The sequence below is a fragment of the Carassius carassius genome, chromosome 36, assembly GCF_963082965.1.
Source record: "Carassius carassius chromosome 36, fCarCar2.1, whole genome shotgun sequence".
Lineage (NCBI taxonomy): Eukaryota > Metazoa > Chordata > Actinopteri > Cypriniformes > Cyprinidae > Carassius > Carassius carassius.
In genome coordinates, this window is record NC_081790.1 from 5084545 (window position 1) to 5105166 (window position 20622).

At 36.6% G+C, this 20622-nt stretch overlaps 1 protein-coding gene across 1 annotated transcript; it reads left to right on the forward strand.

The window, feature by feature from the left end:
- Positions 1-4742: 4742 nt before the first annotated feature.
- On the forward strand, positions 4743-8567 carry LOC132116978 (corticotropin-releasing factor-binding protein-like). The gene is made up of 7 exons (XM_059525923.1): positions 4743-4896; positions 5419-5512; positions 5734-5891; positions 6803-7013; positions 7251-7393; positions 7980-8097; positions 8213-8567. Exons 1-7 carry the CDS (start codon positions 4810-4812, stop codon positions 8365-8367), a joined length of 966 nt encoding a protein of 321 aa, XP_059381906.1. The 5' UTR covers positions 4743-4809; the 3' UTR covers positions 8368-8567.
- Positions 8568-20622: the final 12055 nt, after the last annotated feature.

The following is a 20622-nucleotide window of genomic DNA, read 5'->3' on the forward strand; positions in this document are numbered from 1 at the left end:
TAAATTGATTATAAGTGACAGGAAAGGCCTTTATAATGTTCCAAAAGATATCTGTTTCAAATAAATGCACAAAATATTAAGCAGAAGAAAGGTGATAATAATAAGAAATGTTTCTTGAGTAGAAAATCGGCACTTAAGACTAAGGATCATGTGACACTGAAGACTGGAGCAATGATGCTGAAAATTCAGCTTTACCACGCTTTTAAACTATAGAGCATTTAAGGGTAAATACTCCTTTAATAAATAACCTTTCCAACTTATTTATCATCTCCACTTTATTTATTTATAAATGTCTATCAGTATTATAGCTGATCTCTCCAATCTTTCATATGTACTGTAAGTTCTCATCTGCTGTGTCATAATGAACACATGGTTATATTTTTCTGCCATTATCATAGTGTTCAAGAACATCTCATAAACACATCCATCATATTTATCCTAACAAAGAGGACACTGGAGCCAAACTGTTCACGTTGTACATGTGTGTGTGTGTGTGTGTGTGTGTGTTTGCCTCCCTCACAGCTGACTGATTGCCTGTTTGATGGGTCTATTCTTTTTTCTGTTTATCTAATGAAACTGACGCTGTGTTAATCCAGCATTCACTTTGCAGGAGGTGTTCTGTTATCTCGAATACTCACAAAACTATCTGTGATATGCTGTCAATTGCAGCCAGATAACTTGGACTGATTTCTCAGATTGTAAAAATGAACAAAAACTGTTTACAGTTATGCATTTACAATGGAGTTCTACAGGGCAAGTAAATACATTAAAATCCACAGTATTGCCATAAAAATACAAAAAGTCTGTCACTATTTACTCACTTTCATGTTGTTTCATAATTGTCAACCCAGTAACTTTAATGTGATATGAGGAAGGTCATCATAAATGTTCTTTATGTGCAAATTGTTCACAAAATACAGTGTACATTTATCCACCTATAACAGAATTCCCAATGTTAGAGGATGGTTTAGACAACATATATTTTAGTATAGGAATTAACATGCATGTTTTAAAACACATTTCTACTTTGAAACTCTCCTTTGAACTATCTTGCCCTACTTCCATTGCACGTGCATTGCACAATTCTTGTTTGTTTTTGTAAGCTGAGTCAAAATTTTCATTATCTGTGGTCATCGCCATGATGTCGATAGAACATAACTTGTATTGAATCCCAAACGTTAATTTAATCTCTATGAAATGTCAATAAGTCATTCTTGAAGCCACAGAAACACACTCAAAAGACTCTCCAGTTGCTAATACCGTAGCGATTTCAACATCTTGATCTGCGCGCACTTAGGGCCAAAGGAAATACATTCCTATTTAGACAAGTTCATACATCTTTTTCCTTGAAGCATGTTCAATCTGTTCATAAATGTGTGTGTGAGTGATATCCTCGGAGAAATGGAAGATTAACGCTATAACAGTGGCCTCCTATCTGCCAAAGTGCGTCATTCTTTCTTCTCTCCCGCTGTACTCTCCACTGCATGGATGCAGGAATGAAATAAACGAAGCAGGGGGGGAAGCCGCACAGTTAGCCGGGATCAGTCAGAAATTTGGGTCGGATTCCAATAAACACACATCACACAGCGTATAGTAGGTCGTAAAATAACGAGAAAACACATGGCGAAGTATATTATTTTTATATATTATATATAGTATAGGTTTGAGCTCAAGTGAGGAAACAGTCACAAGCACAGGTGCAAATGAGGGAGAGGATGTTTTTCATTAAATTACTGTAATTTAACTGTGGTTTAGTTGTGTGGCTGGACTGTTTCGAATAGATTTGGCCTGAAAACACCTTGAGCACTGGAAATTTCAATGCTTAGAAGTATTGATATATATATATATATATATTACAATTTTCTATCAGATATTTTAAGAGATTGCAATTTAAGAGATCGCTACTTTTTTTTGTTACCAGAATTTGAGTGATTTCAATATTTGTATGTTGTTGTTTTTTTTACTTTGCACACCACCTCAACCAGCCTGACACAGCCACACTGGCTCAACCAATGGCATGAGTTGGGGGCGGGACTATCTGGTCTTGTCTGACCAATGGCAGAAGGGAGGAGTAATCAAGAAACCTCTTTGGGGTCCAAAAGAAGAAAATATGTTTATTTTGCAGTTTTAATCAAATTTTCTGTGATGAGACTTTTGTCAGTTTGATCAAAACAGGGATATTTCTTCAAAAAAAAAAAAAAAAGACAAAAAAAGGAAGGTCAAGTGCTTTGTGGGATACAGTTTTTCATGCCGAAATCTCAGGTTGTATACTATATTTTGTGAAAATATTGTTTTGATCAACCACCACAAACAAACTACATTGCACATACATATGCATACTGTATAAATAACATGTGTAGTATGCCTGAATAAATCCATTCATATTCTGCCAGAAGTCGGAAAACTGTACTGGCCCTATATAGTTCACAAGAGGCAAATGTCCCCTGATTCCAGAGAGCGAGTGTGAGAAAGAAAGCTGACCTTTCAGTTCACCCGGGGCAGGGAAGACTCTGATAGAAGCGGACACTGGCGCAAGAGCTTGGTTTCAAATGCCAGAACAGGGTGTTTGATGGGTAGGAACGTCTGCAGCTCCGTTGAGATGATAGTACACACCATGGGTAAGGAAAACCTAAACAGTATGACGTTGGTTTCATTGCCATGTGTTAGAAAGCAGCCTTTCAATAACTTAATCATACATACAGCTAGTTTCGTATCATAGATACATAGAGCTTGATGCACTATAAAAGCACACTGCAACTCTTAGAACTCAAAACTTTTTCCTCCTTACAACAAGAGCATTTACTGAACTATGGCAAAAATGACTCATCTAAACCTTTCCACAATTTCCTTACGTCACATAGATAAATGCACGTTGCTGTATGAGCAGCGAATTCAAGCCTAGCGATCAGTGCGGCTGTTACTCATTTCATGCAAAAAGGGGGCGTTTCTTAAACCACTCAGAGAGAGGGTGAAAAATGGTCACGAAACAGAAAAAAATTATAATAATACAAATGCATGATATGACTGCATCTTTGTATCGTGGCTTTGTCCTTCCTAAATTGAGCTAATTTTAATGAGTACACCATAAAACACTTTATACAGACACCTTTTGACTTTTGAAACATTACTTAATTCCCTCATGAGGCTGTTTTCAAAAAACCCTTATGCATACATCCAAACGTCCTGCTCATTCAGATTGTTTTGACCCAAGGTGACTTTCAGTGACTCTAATTCTCAAAGACATTTAAGCTGAGAGCAAATAGGTTTAAGAGCAGTGAATATCAGTTTTAGTGAGGTGAAACGCTGTTACTCGGCTCACCTGACACAGTTGGTTCACTTTACACTATTAGTGGACAGCAGTATTAATATGCAGGTGAAAAGTTCAGCTGCCTCATTATATTATAATTAATAAATGTTATAAAAGGTTAGCTTACTCAAAGGTAAAAAAACATCTGATATTATTTACTCACCTTCCTGTTGTTCCATACTGGTGTGACTTTCTTTTTTTCTGTATAGCACAAAAAGTGACATTTTAATTTGCACACAGTGAAGCAGTTCATACATTTGAAAAGGATATGACGGTGAGTAAATGATGAGTAAAGGACAGAATTTTCTTTTTTAGTTGAACTGTTCCTTTGCAACACCCAATCATACCTCACTGACTCACTGTACACTATGTGACATTCATTACTTCAGTCAGACCACCTCACCTTCCTCCCACTGCAGTGAAATTCCTCAATATTTTTCTGGGATGAGAAAAGGACTACACATCTTCACTAAACAAAAGAATAAGAAATAAAATAAAACACATTTGTTTGTTTACATGGTCATAGATGCCTAGGGTATTTTCTTAAACTGCGAGGGTGGTTTAATATTAAATCCTTGGGGAATATATATATATATATATATATATATGTGTGTGTGTGTGTGTGTGTGTGTGTGTGAGTGTGTGTGTGTGTGTGTGTGTGTAAAGAGAGAGCGAGAGACTACTTACAATGTGTAGTCTATTGCTGATTACAAATTACATGATGAAAATTGTAGTCAGTAATGTATTCAAGATTACCAATGTATTCTGACTTCTTCAGAGGATCAATAAATAATGAATAAATTACTGCCATTTTGTGTATGATCTGCAATCATGTAATCCATAAAGAGTAACTGTAATCTGATTAGCAACAATTTAACACATTTAAAACTCAAATTAGTTTTAAAACTTATTACAAATACTACATTTTTGGAATCGGATTATGTAATCCAGGTTACAGGTAATCAGTTACTACACTACACTATTTTATATATAGCCTGTGTGTGTGTGTGTGTGTGTGTGTGTGTGTTTGTACAATAATTTAAAAACAACTCTACTTTTATTGTTTTTTTATATTTTGAATATAATACTATTAACTAATACTATTAACTAACTAATTAGTGACTAGAAAAATATTCAGCATATTCATAAGAAATTACACACAAATCTCATTAATATTTCTTATAGCCTGCTACAATTGCTCTTTAAATGGCCTCATGGATTTTACCATTTAATAAGTATGCTACAATTTAAAGAATTAGCTATTTTTACCAGTCTATTCAATTACTAGAAAAAAGTAGAATAAACACTAGGTATATGGCATGCACCCCTCTTTCTCTCTCTCTCTTTCTCTCTCTCTCTCTCTCTCGGACTCACATCAATTGATCCATACAGGCAGCCCCCCCTCCTCTATTTATGTGAGGGGGTATAAAAGCAGCAGTCTGGTCGGGAGCTCGTGGAATTCTTCTCTTATTGCGCAAATCTTCGCGGACAGACGCACGGAGATGTCGGGCACTTCGCGCGCACAGCTGTGTTTCCTCTTGTTGAGCGTCACGGCTCTCCGGGGACACGCGCGCTTTCTGGACATACAGGTGAGAAATATTCACACCTGCTCCCCTCACCTCACACTCATTAGAGTACTTTAATAGCTTTATATTTAACTTTTGATCTGTTGTGAGCTCCGTGTGTGTTTGACTTCAACAGTCATTGTACAATATTATCCTAATGCTGATATGGTATAACAATGTAATGATGATACGTGCAACTTTTATTGTATCGTTTGTGAGCATATGCACTGCAAAATATGTTTGCCAGGAAACTTAAAAGATTTTAATGAAAAGACATTCAATATATATATAGTTATTTCAGATCAAGCAGAAATAGATCGCCTGCAAGTGCAATTTTTTTTAAAATAAAGTTTTAGTAGGCTAAGCAATTTGTAGAATGTTTTATTTCTAACGTTTTATGAAAGTTTAAGAGCTCTTTTGAATCCAAGGAGTCCTTATTTCCTTGCGCACTACTTGTTGAAATGCAATTCTAATTGATTCATATTGTTTACTTTTCTAATTCCAGTCATTCCCATGTCCTGTTTTTATTTGTTGTTGTTTTGTCAGGATAACGAGATCAGCCCGGAAGGATTATTATCTCTGCTCAGCTCTGAACTTAAGCGAGAGTTACCGGAGGAGTTTGTGTACCGCCGAGCGCTCAGTGAGTGACGACAGAAAGGGATTTCATTTGCCAAAAGACGCGTCATGATTAATGATGAATGATTTGATTAGTGGTGTTGACTTCATATGTCTTTAATCAGTTTTTAACTGTTTAATCGCTATATTAGCACAATATGGCACTATTGAGTGGTTATTCGACACTTATACTATGTATATTTTCTGGGTTTTCACCTTTTCTCGATCTTCCTCTGTTTCTCTCAGGATGTCTGGACATGGTGGCTGTAGAGGGTCAATTTACGTTCACAGCAGAACGTCCACAGTTAAACTGCGCCGTGTTTTTCATCGGCGAGCCTAGTGACATCATTAGCGTCGAGTATGACTCGGTCAACATCGACTGCCGAGGAGGGGATTTCATAAAGGTGAAATGTTCTTACATCCTTGTTGTTTACAAAAAGTCACTTCATAGTATTACAGTAACTTATTTTGTTCTAAATATGGACAAAAACAGCTGGTGTGTTTGTGTAAATCTGCCTGTTCAAGCTGCGCATGTACACTAAGCCAGGTTAAGTCAGGGCTACAAAAGATCACGTGTCATTTCATTTTAAGCCAGGTCATATAACAACAAGCATGTTTACAATTATCTAACATATTCAACTATAAAACAAATTGAATTAAAAATTCAGTTAAGCAAAAACAATTCCAGACTAATTTCGTCATATATTCTGAACACAGCTAAACAACACTTAAAAAAAATGCTGGGTTAAATAAAAAACAGCTGAATTAAATGTTTAAACCAACATTCTGGGTAGTAACCTAACCATTACGTCAAAACAACCCAGTCGCTGGGTTTATTCATATTTTACCCAGCATTTTTTTTTGAGTGTGTAGTTTTGATAGCCTGTGCAAGATTAATGTCCTATTAATGTAGTTTAATGGGACTGACTGAATGGGACATGGAATATTGTTGAAGTTAACAGGCTACCGAATTAATGAGGAAATTTAAGATAATTTATTGGCACTGAAACTAAACTAAACTCTGCTGACCTGAAACAGGCAGGGTGAACTGAAGGGAATTATGTAAACTGAGCCTGACCTGAACCCAGGTAACTTGAAGTACAATGAAAAAAAAGGATGTAAAATGTACTAGGAATTTTCACTTAGAAATTGTTAAGAAATGGCGCATTGAAATTTAACATGACATTTTGAAGTAGTAAGACTTGAATAGTATTTTCTTGTAAGACGTACTACAATAATCTTTATAACTTTGAAAAAAAAGAGAGATTTTTTTTTACAGTAGAATGGTGTTAATTTCTACCTTTTTCTCTTTAAGGTATTTGATGGCTGGGTGATGAAGGGCGAGAAGTTTCCCAGCACACAGGACCATCCTCTTCCTCTGTACGAGCGTTACTCTGATTACTGCGAGACTGGAGTGACTCGACCAATTGTACGGTCGTCTCAGAATGTCGCCATGCTGTTCTTCAGACTCCACCAATCAGGGAGCAGCTTCACAGTAACATTCCGCAAACTCATCAATCCGTTCCGTAAGTGTACAGAAATACAAAAATGACACTGGAAATTATGCATTTATCATTTCAAATTTTGCCTTTCAGCTGTACTGATGATCTTGAAAACTAATGTCACTAATGTCCAGAAGGTGCAGAGCACTTTACACTTTTAGAGGAATGACATATGGCTCAAGCTGAAGCCACGCTTAAAGCTCAACATGCAAGATGCTGTTGGTTAACCATCGGTCTCTCTCTCTTTCTGTCTTTTTGTAGCTTGTAATGTTGTGTCTCAGACCCCAGAGGGCAGTTTCACCATGATCATTCCACAGCAGCACAGGAACTGCAGTTTTTCAATCATCTATCCAGTGGAGATCCAGATTGGAGAGCTCAGTCTCGGCCAACACAATGATCTCAAGGTGAGCAATTCCAGTTAAGAAATGTGGCATTTACACAAACCAGCCTTCCCAATAAATAAATAAAATAAAATCATAAAAATGACATTTTATTTACAAATTTCACTTTTTCAAAGTGTTTATATATGTTTATAAAATTATCTTAAGGGGACACAAATCTGATTTCTGGTCAAGTAAACAGTATTTACACAAACCAGCCTTCCCAAAAAAATTCAATTCATAAATACATTTTTATGTACAATTTCATTATTTCTTATTGTTTATAAAGTTAAAGTACCGCTGAGTTTTGGCCAAAATTCTCACGGTGAGCAAAAATCTGATTTCTGGTCAAGAAATGTAGCATTTACAAAACAAAATTAAATTAAATTAATATTATTCAACATTTTTGTCATAAGTCTTTCTGTGGTTAACTTGCAGCTGGGTGTCTAGAACAACAAACAGAGACAGAATAGAGTAAAATAGAGTGGTTGTTCAATTAAGAATCTTTGAAAAATGAGTAAAGCTAATTTGATATCATTAAAAAAAGATAGTTGATTTAAAGACACAGATAAATTATAAAGACTTTGTGACTTCTGGTTTATTCATATAGCGGTCCATTCTCGGCTGTGCCGGCTCTGGAGACTTTGTCGAGCTTTTGGGTGGAAACGGCATGGACACGTCCAAGATGTTCCCTATGGCAGATCTCTGCTACTCCTTTAATGGACCAGGTGAGCATCCCTACTTTATCTGTTGTGCATCATCATTGGTTCCAGCAGCAATTGTGCTGGACAATTTAGTGTGCAAAGGCACTCACAAACCTCTCCATATCTCTCTTCCCATCAGCTCAAATGAAGGTTGGCTGTGATAACACTGTGGTCAGAATGGTGTCGAGCGGGAAGTTTGTAAACCGAGTTAGTTTCCAATATCGGCTACTGGGCCACCAAGAGCTTCAGCAGATGAAGGGCAACAGCGTTGAAGATGTGTGTTTAAGAGCATAAGACCCTTTCTGTTCCCTGCGCTTGTCCAGGGGGATGCCAAACTTAGCTGAGTTTGAGCCTATGTATATTTTCCCTATTAAAAAATTATTTATTTTTTGCCTCATCTTTTCATTTGACACTTCAGTTCTTTTTAATTTCATAAACTTGTAAGATCTGTGGCTGATGTTAAATAAAATATGTACTTGTGTTGGTGCACATCACTGTTTTGTTCAGTATGTTTCATTTTGAAGCACCCAAATAAAAACTGGAATCTAAAGAGCGGTACTGCACAAGTATTACAATCCCTAATGTACGACAAATGTAATTGCCTTTATTTATTTATCTGTATTAAAGATCTTTTGTAATAAAATCAGTAAACATGAGCAAAGCGAACTCTGGTTACGGTAATTTCAAATTTTACACAAGAAATCACTGAGATTTGTTATAATCTACTCATTTTGTAAGGTGAAGTAATTTAGTTCTGTCACTAATTACTTGGTGAACTGCCATTAAAGGAATAGTTCACATAAAAATTACAAATCACCACAAATGAACCCTCATGTCATCCAAGATTTAGATGAGTTTGTTTCTTCATCAAAACAGATCTGAAGAACTTTAGCATTGCATCTCTTGCTCACAAATGGATCCTCTGCAGTGAATGGGTGCCATCAGAATGAGTCCAAACAGCTAATAAAAACATCACAATAATCCACAAGTAATCCACACCACTCCAGTCCATCAATTAACATATTGTGAACTGAAAAAGTTCAGTGTTTATAAAATCAAATCTATCATTAAGACATTTTCAACTTCAAACCATTGCTTTTGGCTAAATTATGATAATTTTGGGTGAAATATTTCTTTAAGACAGAACTTAGTGTACAGAATGTTAATATAAACACATTGCTTTATATATAATGGAATTGTAATGCTCATTGTTTATCATTAAAACAGTTAAAAGTGCGAATTATATTAGCATCTAATTATCTTTTCAGTCATCATGTGCTAAAAGTGCAATGATTGCCTGAGAATAGCAACTTAAATTAGCACTCTAACATAGGCTACTTGTATTAGCAACTTTTCTGAGATTGTCTCTATTATTGAGCAATCAAGTTAAAAATACATGACATGTTACACAACTATCAATTTAATGAGCTCTAGTCAGTTGGACCTCTTCATGAAAACTGCTGACCTGAATCCAATAGACTGCTTAATCACTACTTTTAAATCAACAGATTGATTCATGTTTTATCGCCACACTCTCCTTTTGCAGATGTTCATCATCATCGCTGACAAGCTGCTCACACCATGACTGCAGAGGAGCTGGGCTTTGCCTTATCCTGTCAAATATGTCCTATGATGGAGGACAATGTTCAGACACGTCTTTCTTTTGCATGCACCAGGCATCACCAAGGTCCCCTCGACATCTTGACCGTCCCTCAACATGACGTAGGAACTAAAAGAAGTGATTGTGCTTAAAGAAATAGTTCACTCTAAATCATCAAGTACCTCATACCGCGTTTTAATAATATGTTTTGGTTGTAGTTTATTATAAATGTACACAGACTGAAACAAAGTCACCTACATCTTGGATGCCTTGGGGGTAAGCAGATAAACATCAAATGTTTGGGTGAACCATCCCATTAAGTTAAGACCTAAGATAAGAAACTTTCTGTAATACGTCCAAAGATCACAAAAACGCCCCCAAAAATGGTCCCACACTCTTGATAAATACAACTACCCATAATGCACTGCAACATGAACAGCTAATAAGTAGTAGCCTGTAGATTGTGATGCTACACAATTCAACAAGAAAATTCATGTCTTTGAACGAATAGCAATTTTTTTGAAACTACTCCGGTGACTTTTCCCATTTACCCTGGGTTATCTTTGTTCTATATCCCACTTTTTACCCACATTTGCAATTTAGAGTCGGGGTTGGCATGGCTTTTTATTCTTGGTTATGAAACCGGAGTAGGGTTAGCAGCGATTTTGTAGTGTTAAGCCAGCATTGCGGTGTCAAAATTTGTACTTTAGATGCTAAGCAAAATCAATCGCATGCCTCTTAACCACATTCTTCAGACGGCCACCGTGATTCTGCTACGGATTTACAATCACGTAATTCTGATGACAAAATGCAGCAGGAGAGCAGGAATCAATTTTTCTCCATAGGACTAGGGTAACACAGTCAGAATTCACTCAGTGCTAAATGCTACACGTAGACACAATGTAGCCTAAATAATATATTATTTGCAGTTCAGAGAGCTTCACTGATTACAATGTAACATTGTGAGTTTAAACTGAAGAGACTGACAGCTTTTTGGTGGTTATATGGAAGCGCTCGGTTATTTGCTCACTTTCTAGGCTATAATCTGCTAGTGATTCTGCTAGTGACTGTCCCTGCATCTCAATGTTCATACTATACATCCTAAATAATATCTGAGATTAGAATAAGTGTGTCCCAAAGCATAGTATGTTGAAAAGAGTATGGCAAAAGTCTACTATTTCAGGAGGATTTTTTAAGTATGGATTAATGCACATTCTAATGTCTAAAATTGCCCACAATCCATTACGCTTTGTAGAGGATTCAGTCCAGAACTGAAAACACGAATAATAAGAAACGGAGCAATTCCAAGAGGGTCCTGACACGATGGTGCTTGGGCCCTAATAAAACGCGTTAGAAAAAAACAAATGTAGCAGATGCGTGCGATCTGAGTTACTAATTATCAACATTTAACCTGGTAAAAAATATTTATTTATTGTTATCCATGTTATATTGCATCTGCAACAGTGTGAACAATGTGAACTTTTATAAACATCTTTGGTCAATAACTTTTAAATGCATCATTATGCAGAAAATATGAGTTCTCAGCATGAAAGACCTGTGACTGGCAGATCAACGAGCTATTTATTTTCTTTCCAGTATGATAGGATGTTAAATGAAATTAAATTTTGTAAAAAGACAATTTTGTGACATGATAGTATGTCCCAAAGCTTGCCTACTTTTCTACTACACACTCAAATGTCTGTACTTTTTCTTCACCAAAGAGTACATACTTTAAGAGCGTAGTATAAGTAGGCACATTGAGATGCTGGTACTGATTCCTATGGAGAAAAATCACTTCCTGCCTTCCAGCTGCATTTCGCGCCACAGCAATGATGTCATGTGCAAACAACCTATTGTATCCAAGTTTCCCACAAGCCAGGCAATTTGTAAATTCCAAGTGTCTGGCTTCCGGTGTCATCTGCTTCCAACTATTCTTAGCTAAACAAAATGCACAGTTACATTAGCAAACTCTCGGTTAACATCCTTATTTACATATTCCCGGTGTCAATGATTGGATGAATGCAACACGTGATCTGTTTACATACAGCTCTAGCAGAGGCCAATAACGTATTATTGCCAGCTGTACTATCAAGTTTTTTCCTGAATGGACTTCGGTGGACTGTAAAGGTAAGAATAAACAGTTTCTTCTTCCTATTCACAGAGCCGAAGTAACCCATTTGCTGTGAATGTGCGAGACTTCGCTATTAGCCGCAACAGCCCTTATGAAAATTAACCATGATTTTACCACAAATAAAACCAAAAAACTATGGTTTCTATTAAAACCACAGTAACCACAAATTAACCATGGTATGTGTAGTAAAACTGTGGTTTTACAAATGGTAATCAATGGTAATCAAAACATGGTTACTAATCTTTTACTACAATAGAAGCGTGATAAATTTTTGTAAGGGAGGGAAATAATGAGAAGAATACAAATTTGTGGTAAACTTTAAAACTGTTTGCACCACATACAAGTGTGTTCATAATAGTTAACCTCATTAAATATTGTTGGCGACGAAGTAATAAGATCATTCACCTAATAACATATAAAGCACTAATGCCACACTGTAATACTCTGATACAAGTAAAAGTCCTGCACTGAAAATGTTAGTTAAGTAAGTATAATCAGGTATAAACATTACTTAATGTAAGTATAATCAGGAAAATAGATTTAAAGGTTTAAAAATGATCTGGGACTATTATACTATTATTTATTATATCATTATATTATTATTACTATAACGTTAATGCACATCAGCAACTAACCAAGAACACCAACCATTTTAAGACACCTTGGTCCACGCATAATTTTTTTTACTAATGTCCCTGTACCAAACAGGGACCGCATCCGAAAACTGAGCTGTCTCAATGCCGTATTAGGCAATGACTTTGCAGGCAGTGTTTTTGCACAAAGGCATCTCATGAAACTGATTTCAGACAGAATTCTAAGGCAGCATAACGGTTTAATGATCTACAACGAAATAGAACAAGTTTTTGTGATTACTAACCGAAGATTTAATTAGCCTACTATAATACTGATTTCTCGCTAGAACTAACATCAAAAGTTAGTCAGAAATATACATTTACACACAAACTGACCACCAAACGCAACTTCCAGACGCCATCTTTGTTTTTATCACGGAATGGACTCACACAGGATTGTGGGATATTAAAGGCAGCGAAGTATAAATCTATGCTGCCTTCAAAATTCGATCAGATGAAGGTACCTCCGGAGACAGGAAGTAGAAAAGCAGAATTTGGATTTGAACGTGCCTTGATGTCTTCCTGCCTTTTTTAGAGTTTTCGGACGCAGCCAGGGACACATCGTAGATTATTGGGAAACCCGCCACAGCAAGTTTGGTCTTGCAGAGACCTGCATAGTTAAGCTTCAATCCTAACCAAACACACCTGAACAAGCTCATTAATATCTACCGGATTACTAAGGCTACAGACAGGAAAGGTTTTTTTCAGGGTTGGAGCTGAACTTTGCAGGACTATGGCTCTCTAGGACCGAATTTGACCACGCAATAATCAATCTCTCCTCCATTTTGCTTGGAAACTAATGTGGTCAGGGAACAGAGTTTACAGGGCTGCGTTCTCTGGTATCCTCGCAACCAGTGGACTTCTACTGTACATTCCGATAGGTTGCCGCCGAATCGTGTCAAACCTCATTAACATAAAGTTGACCTCATTTCAACTCTAGTAGAAGTGTGAAAAGCCCTAGGGCGATTTCGTGGTCACATTTACTATTGTTGGCAAATTTTCGCAGGCAAAATGTTATTTTGAAATAATTTGCACTCATGAATCATAAAGACAAAGAACGTATGAAGAAAGAAAAGACATTATCTAGATAAAAATCAAGGCAAGAATCTCATTTCACAACAAAAACAGCTGCAGGTTTATTTAGTGTATGTGTTGTAAAACATTCGGACAGAATATTTTATGAATGAACTGTGTGTGTGTGGGTGTATGTGTGTGTGAAACTACGACTCTTATTGCATCTCTGTGGGATTTGATGAGACGGGTCGCCTCACACTTGATTAAAGGTTGGCGCTCACATTATCCCGGTAGGAACCAGGAGCTCCAGAGAGAGTTTAGCAGAATAATTGATAACGAACTGAGAATCCCAGCAGGACGCACAAAGAGGTAAGCACAGCTGCGCTACTCCCCTACTGCGCACATCAACGCAGAAATCAGCAAATGGTGGAAATTACGCCACCTCTGCACAAGTGGGACTGTTAGGGAGAATGAGCAAGAGAAAAAGATGAAAAAAGAGGAGGAGAGAGAGAGCGAAATTGAGATTGAGGGAGAGAGTTGCGTCATGAGATACTTGAGCAAGGGCGAAAAGATAGCTGTGTTTCACAACAACAATCTCACAAAGTGTTACAAAAACACGTCAAGTGATCAAATCAAGCTGTAAAATTACAACACAGAATCCGAGAGCTTTACTAAACAGATGTCAATCAGTAATGAGATTTAATGAGATTTAATTAATTAATAATCGCTAATTTGCTAACAATTTGCAAATAGACCCAGCCTCTCAAACAAATTAGTTCCAGATCGAACTTTTTTCCTCTGTGAAACACAAAAGGTGGGCTTCATGCCTAAATAATAGCTACTTTTTACATGCAACTGCGATGAACTATGATGCAAGGTTTCCAGCTTTAAAAATAACAAAAACTCACCATAAAAATAACCCACACAACTTGTGTTATATTAATCAAGATTATATTTACCCTGTCTACTTGAATACATTTGAAAGGTCTTATTGTGAAGAATTTGTCTGTACATGTTGGTGCTACACTCCTGCAGAGGGTGAGAGAAATTAACCAAAATGCACTGCAACATGAGCAGCTAATGAGAAATAAGGTATGGTCCTCAAAAAGAAATACATATGAAGATGTGTCCTGCTTAGGCTGGCCACACACTAGACGATTTTCAAATCTAAACCGATTTTAAAACCATGGGAAGACGGTTTTGTATTTTTAGCCTTATGATCCACTGAATGTGCACACTAGACAATTCGACCAGACCACGAGACCACACACTCGCTGACTGTAGGAACGATTTCACAGTTCTCATGGAGAACTCAGCTAACTCAGTTCTCAGCTATAGAAGCATGCAACATCTGGTAGGTGATGCTTGCTTGTTCTCATTGGCTATCGCAGGTATCACAGCAGAGGCAGCCCAAGCAAAAGTCGTAAATATCAAACATGTTTAATATTTGTTTCCATTGTTTTGTGCTAATTTAATTGTGTTGTGGCTTGTTTCCGTTGTGTTGTGGAGATTTTGTTGTGTTGTGCACTATACTGGGCCACTGTAGGTCGGCTTGGTTCATAGCACTTTAACAAAAGTTTTTTTTTTTTTAATCCCTATTGGAAAAATGAAAGGAAAAATTGTTTACCGCAGGAAAAGTGAGCAGGCACTAATGCACTCTATAACTGACCTTGGAATGTTGCAACGGACCAATCAGAATCAAGTATTTAAAATGGCTGTGTAAGTAGAAACTGCTCATTTGTGCAGTTGAACACATGGCAATGAATGACACTGGTCTGTTCAATATTGTATCTGATTCCCTCCATCAGCTTCACTCTGCTCTGTTTAAGCAACAACAGACACATCTTACATGGAAATCAAATGAACATTGCAAAATCTGATTAGCAGGCTACAGAATCTCTGATTATGTCATTTTAAACTACATCAGCAGGACAGATATATGGCTACAATAACAATTAGATGAAACCCTTGTCACCACCCGACCGCATCTCACAAGCTTCTGTGAATTCATCACATGGTCTTTATAATACTTCAAGCCCTGAGATCAGAGAGCCGTCTGATATAGCAGTACTTATGCATGTACCAAACATAGTTTGTGCTTTTTTTTCCCTAGAGTTTGCCTTATGAAAGACTTCATTTCGAGGAAATCTTGAAACTAAAAGGGCAATTTTATAAAATGGCTGAAATTCAGCATGCACTCTCAGCCGGCTAATACCACAAAACAGAGGCCGGGAGATGCTGCACAGACAGAGAGAGAAGAAAAAAGATGAAAAGAGGACTTATTTGTGTATGATTAGGCTAATGACCCATGTCCTGTTTATCAGACTGGAACAATCGATGCTAATGTTAACACTATGACGCTATGATGCAGGGTTAATGATGTCACGTACACACCGCAATCACAGTTCCTCTTAAGGTATTGTGGGTAGCGGGTCTACTTAATGGATTCAAAACACTGAGATGGCAGATTGAAAAAGGGCAATCAGAACGGCTTTGTTCTTGACGTAGAGCTGCTCGCATGCTTGCAAGGAAGATATTCACGCTTTGGCATAATGAGATACCACTTGTTTAAGCGTGAAACTCACCATTAGTGCTGTCCAATCCATCATTTGGATCACTTTTTTGTCCAAATCTTTCAGTGGAGAAGCAGAAGGATGCAATGGATCTCACAGGGCCTGTCAAGAATATGGTTATATTTCAACCGCCAAAAATGATGACATAAAAATGATATTGTATACAAACCCATTTACTGTCCTATTGTTATGAAATGTTGGCAACTAAATGAAATAGATATGTTTAGGTTGAAGTGCTATATCACTGAAACTGAAAAAAAGTAAAAACTAATAAAAATGCACAAAAGACCAAAAGCACATAACAACTTAAAATAAAATAAAATAAAATAACAAATGAAAGGAAAAATAAAAAACATAACAAAAAAGATATTTCACCATACTAATAAATACTATAATATTATATAAAAATAATAAAAAATATCACTTTGCATAAAAAGAATGGAATGATTACAGAAAGTTAACTCTATTAAATAAAGTTGTTTGTCTTCGTAATTTTTAATCAAAATATGAACATTTACTTCGGCTCTGGAATGGCATTCCTTTTCTGATGACGGCAGTTTGACAGCTTGGGCAGAGTATCCTTAAACACACCCCTCCAACCTTAGATCGCTATGAGTGAGAGACAGAGAGGAGGAGCACAAACATAAATCCATGCCCTTTATTCAGTATTCCGTTTCAGCTTCCGGTTCACGCAGACTTCAAATATTAAACACTAACAAGTCTCATCTCATTTTCTCATCCTGCTCATAGACATAACATTTAATTTCAACATTTACTCTCTTGATCCAGTCCATGGGGACTAACATAACCAGCAAAAATGTCTGCATTCTATAAAAATAGGTGTTATATGCAACTTTTTTTTACAATTTTTTATTGGTGTGAATGTGTTTTTGTGAGATTCATCCAAATATATTTCGTATCTGAGACAACCAGATACTCAAGTTAGTTCTTTATCATTTAAAGCCTAATTTTGTGAGGTAACAGTACTTTAAGGATCTATTTATATCCTTTATTGAAATCTGTGTCTGATCAATTGGATTAATTCACCGCTTCAGGTTTTTCCGGGATGCAGAGCTTGTTTCCGCACTATCTGTGGTTGTCAATCTTGGTCGTGCACGTTTCTGTTTATATTCCTGTTTGCTGTTCGTATCTCCACTTCCACACACACACACACACACACACACACACACACACACACACACACACACACACACACACACACACACACACACACACACACACACACACACACACACACACACACACACACACACACACACACACACACACACACACACACACACACACACACACACACACACACACACACACACACACACACACACACACACACATACACACACTTGTGTTGAATGAAGCAGAATTCATTGTGAGCTCTTATCAGTGCAGTAAACAGCATCTTCCTATCTCAGTCACTGAGGGAATAAAGTTTGTCTAAACTGCAATGAACACACACAAATCTTACACATATACTCATAGGGCCAACTTAAATATCCACTTTATCTCATATGTGTCTCCTAAAAGTCCTTAGAGGAAATAAAAACAAACGAGATGCTTTTTCACATATAGTAACACTAATATTTACACAGTATCACTAATATGTATAGCATGAACTACAGTTCAAAAGTTTGGGGTTGGGAAGATAACATTTTCAATGTTTTTGAAAGAAGTATTTCTTATGAGATTCTTATGCTTACAAATACTCAATTTATTTGATAAAAAAATCAGTAAAAACAATAAAATTATGAAATATTCTTAAAAACTGTTACCTATTTGAATACATTTTAAAATGTAATTTATTCATGTGAGGCAAAGCTAAAGTCTTCAGTGTCACATGATCCTTCAGAAATGTTTAATATGCTGATTTGCTGTTCATGAAACATTTCTTATTTTTATCAATGCTGAAAACAGTTGTGCTGATCAGTGTTATTATATTAAACTAAGTAAAATTAAAACCATAAAAAAATGTTACATGAAATAAAATAAACTTTTTGCCAAAATAAAAGAATAAAATAAAACAAAACTTATTTCAGCTAGCTGCCAAAAATAACTATAAAAACTAAAACTTTATCTTAAATTAAAATTAAAACAGGAAAGATAAAAATTATATTAAAAAAAATAGTACTCACTGTTACTAATATTACAATGGTAATGCTTCATATTTTTGTTAAAAAAAAAAATTCCGACAAGATTAAATTAATAATATTTAAAGAAATCATTTATTTTAATATTTTATTTTATTTATATCAGGATTTACTTTTTTTGTAAAATGTCACTTTAATACATCCTTGCTGAATAAAAGTATAATTTCTTAAAAAAGGACCGCAAACTTTTGAACGGTAGTGCAGATCAGTTGAAAAATGTGAAATGCTTGATTTCATATTGAGAAGTTTGACTTTTGTTTGCAGACTTCCTTGTAAATCTGGGCACAGTTTAACACAACACTGAGAACTCCTGAAACTCTAAAGGAGATTAACAGGGAGAAAAATCTGGGAAGCAAACGTCAACATTTCAGAAATAATAAAATATATATATTTTTTCCTGTAGCTGAATGAGAGCAGCCATAACAGTTTCGCTAAATGAATAACAATCTGTTCCTCACAAATCACTGCAGTGGAGCATCTTGAGCAAGTCCTTCTCACAATCCTGCTGAGATGGCAGCCGACACATAAGCCTCAGGTGTGTGTGTGTGTGTGTGTTCAAGGATATTAGTGTGACGTCCGCTCATGTCCACAGAATGGGATTCTGAGCATAACATTGGACACTCAGTCAATCGTATGAAAGCCATGAGTGATGCAGAGCCTTTCTGAGTCGTTTAGCTTTAGCATAACAAACTCACACACACACACACACGCACACACACACACACACACACACACACACACACACACACACACACACACACACACACACACACACACACACACACACACACACACATGCATTCTTCTGCAGTCCACCTGCTGTGAAAGTCTATAAAGGTGTGAAAGACACTGGTACTAACTCAGGGTGACGTGACGTTGTTGGCGCTCATAAGTGCTTTCATCTCATGCCACTGGAGGGCAAACCCCACAGAGACGAGCGTCATCCTCTTCGTCACACTCATCATCCTCACGTCACTTTGACAAGTTTTCTTTAGAGGACGTTTGAAAGTTGTCAATTACAGCGCGTCTGCATAGAAATGTTCTGCGGGGGATATATCAGGGTTGAGGAGATCTAATCAATAGAAACGGACCTCATCTGATTTAATTTAGGAAGCAAATCAGCAGATTTAGGTCAGTTTCGGGTCAAATGCTGAAAATAAGATTTATCTGCTGTTTCTCATCAACGTCTGATTCAGTCATACACTCAATGGACCCAATGTCATTTATATATGATAACAGACAGTCTTACAAAATAAATAAATAAATCAATGATTTATAGAATATAAAACTTTGAAATGAACTCAAATCTAGTTTTGTTATTAGTTTTACTGCAGACTAATTTGAACATTCTGGCTCCAAATGGTTAATATTTAGTGCATAGCATAGTTGAGATTACATACGTATATTTTCAGTCAAAATGTGCTTAATTTATTTATTTTTTTTTATATTCTATTTTTGTTTGTGGAAAAACTGATTTTAAAAAATCATGATATTTTAATAAATAAAAAATCCCAAGAACAGCATTTATTTGAATAGAAATATTTTATACCATGGTAAAATCTTTTATTGTCACTTTTGATCAATTTGATGAAAAGGATTAATTTCCTTAAAAACACATGCACCTAATAGATTAATCAAATGTGATTGCCAATTGACTGTAAACATTTAACTACACACTGATTAATTTTTACAGAAATCAATGTCAATTTAAGTCATGCATAAATTATGTTTTGAAGGTCAAAGGTCATACACAAATTGATTTAGGAATATAGTTGAACTATTAATGACATCAGCTGATCAGATTTCAAAATGTGGTCCAAAGCGTTAAAAAACTCTGATTCTATTTTACTCGTCATTCCCTTCGTTCCATACTCCATAATTATAATCATCAGTCAATCTCAGTGTAATCAGCCGAGTTCTGTCTTAGGTGCATTGTTCATGTGCATTTCTGATGACGTGTCCTCTAGTGAGCTACGGAGGCTCGTCTGCTCTTCAAATAGCATGTAGGTGAATAATCCTCATTATTTTTGGCTATAAATACCATTTCTCTCACAGCGTAATGACCCATCTGTGCAGTCTAGTGTGTGCGACAGGACGCAGAATGAGTTTTACCAGGCCTGCTCTTCTTTAGATAGAGCGGCGGGCCGTAACTCAGGTCTAAAACAGATTACAGATGTCCGGAGGGATGGGCGTGGGCAAGATGGATGAAACCGCCCAGCTCTCCGGCATATCACTCTCTTCTAATGAAGAGTCGGTGGATGGTGGGAGTGACGCAATGCCTGACAGAGGAGTGGAGGTGTAGAGGGAGTGTGTGAGGAGAGATAAGGGGGTAGCGAGGTGTCTGAAAGTCTCCTAGATAAGGCCGAATGAGGGGTGGTGATTGTGATTATCCCGCGGGAACACGCCGGAAATGGATCTCGGAGTGGAGTTTTAA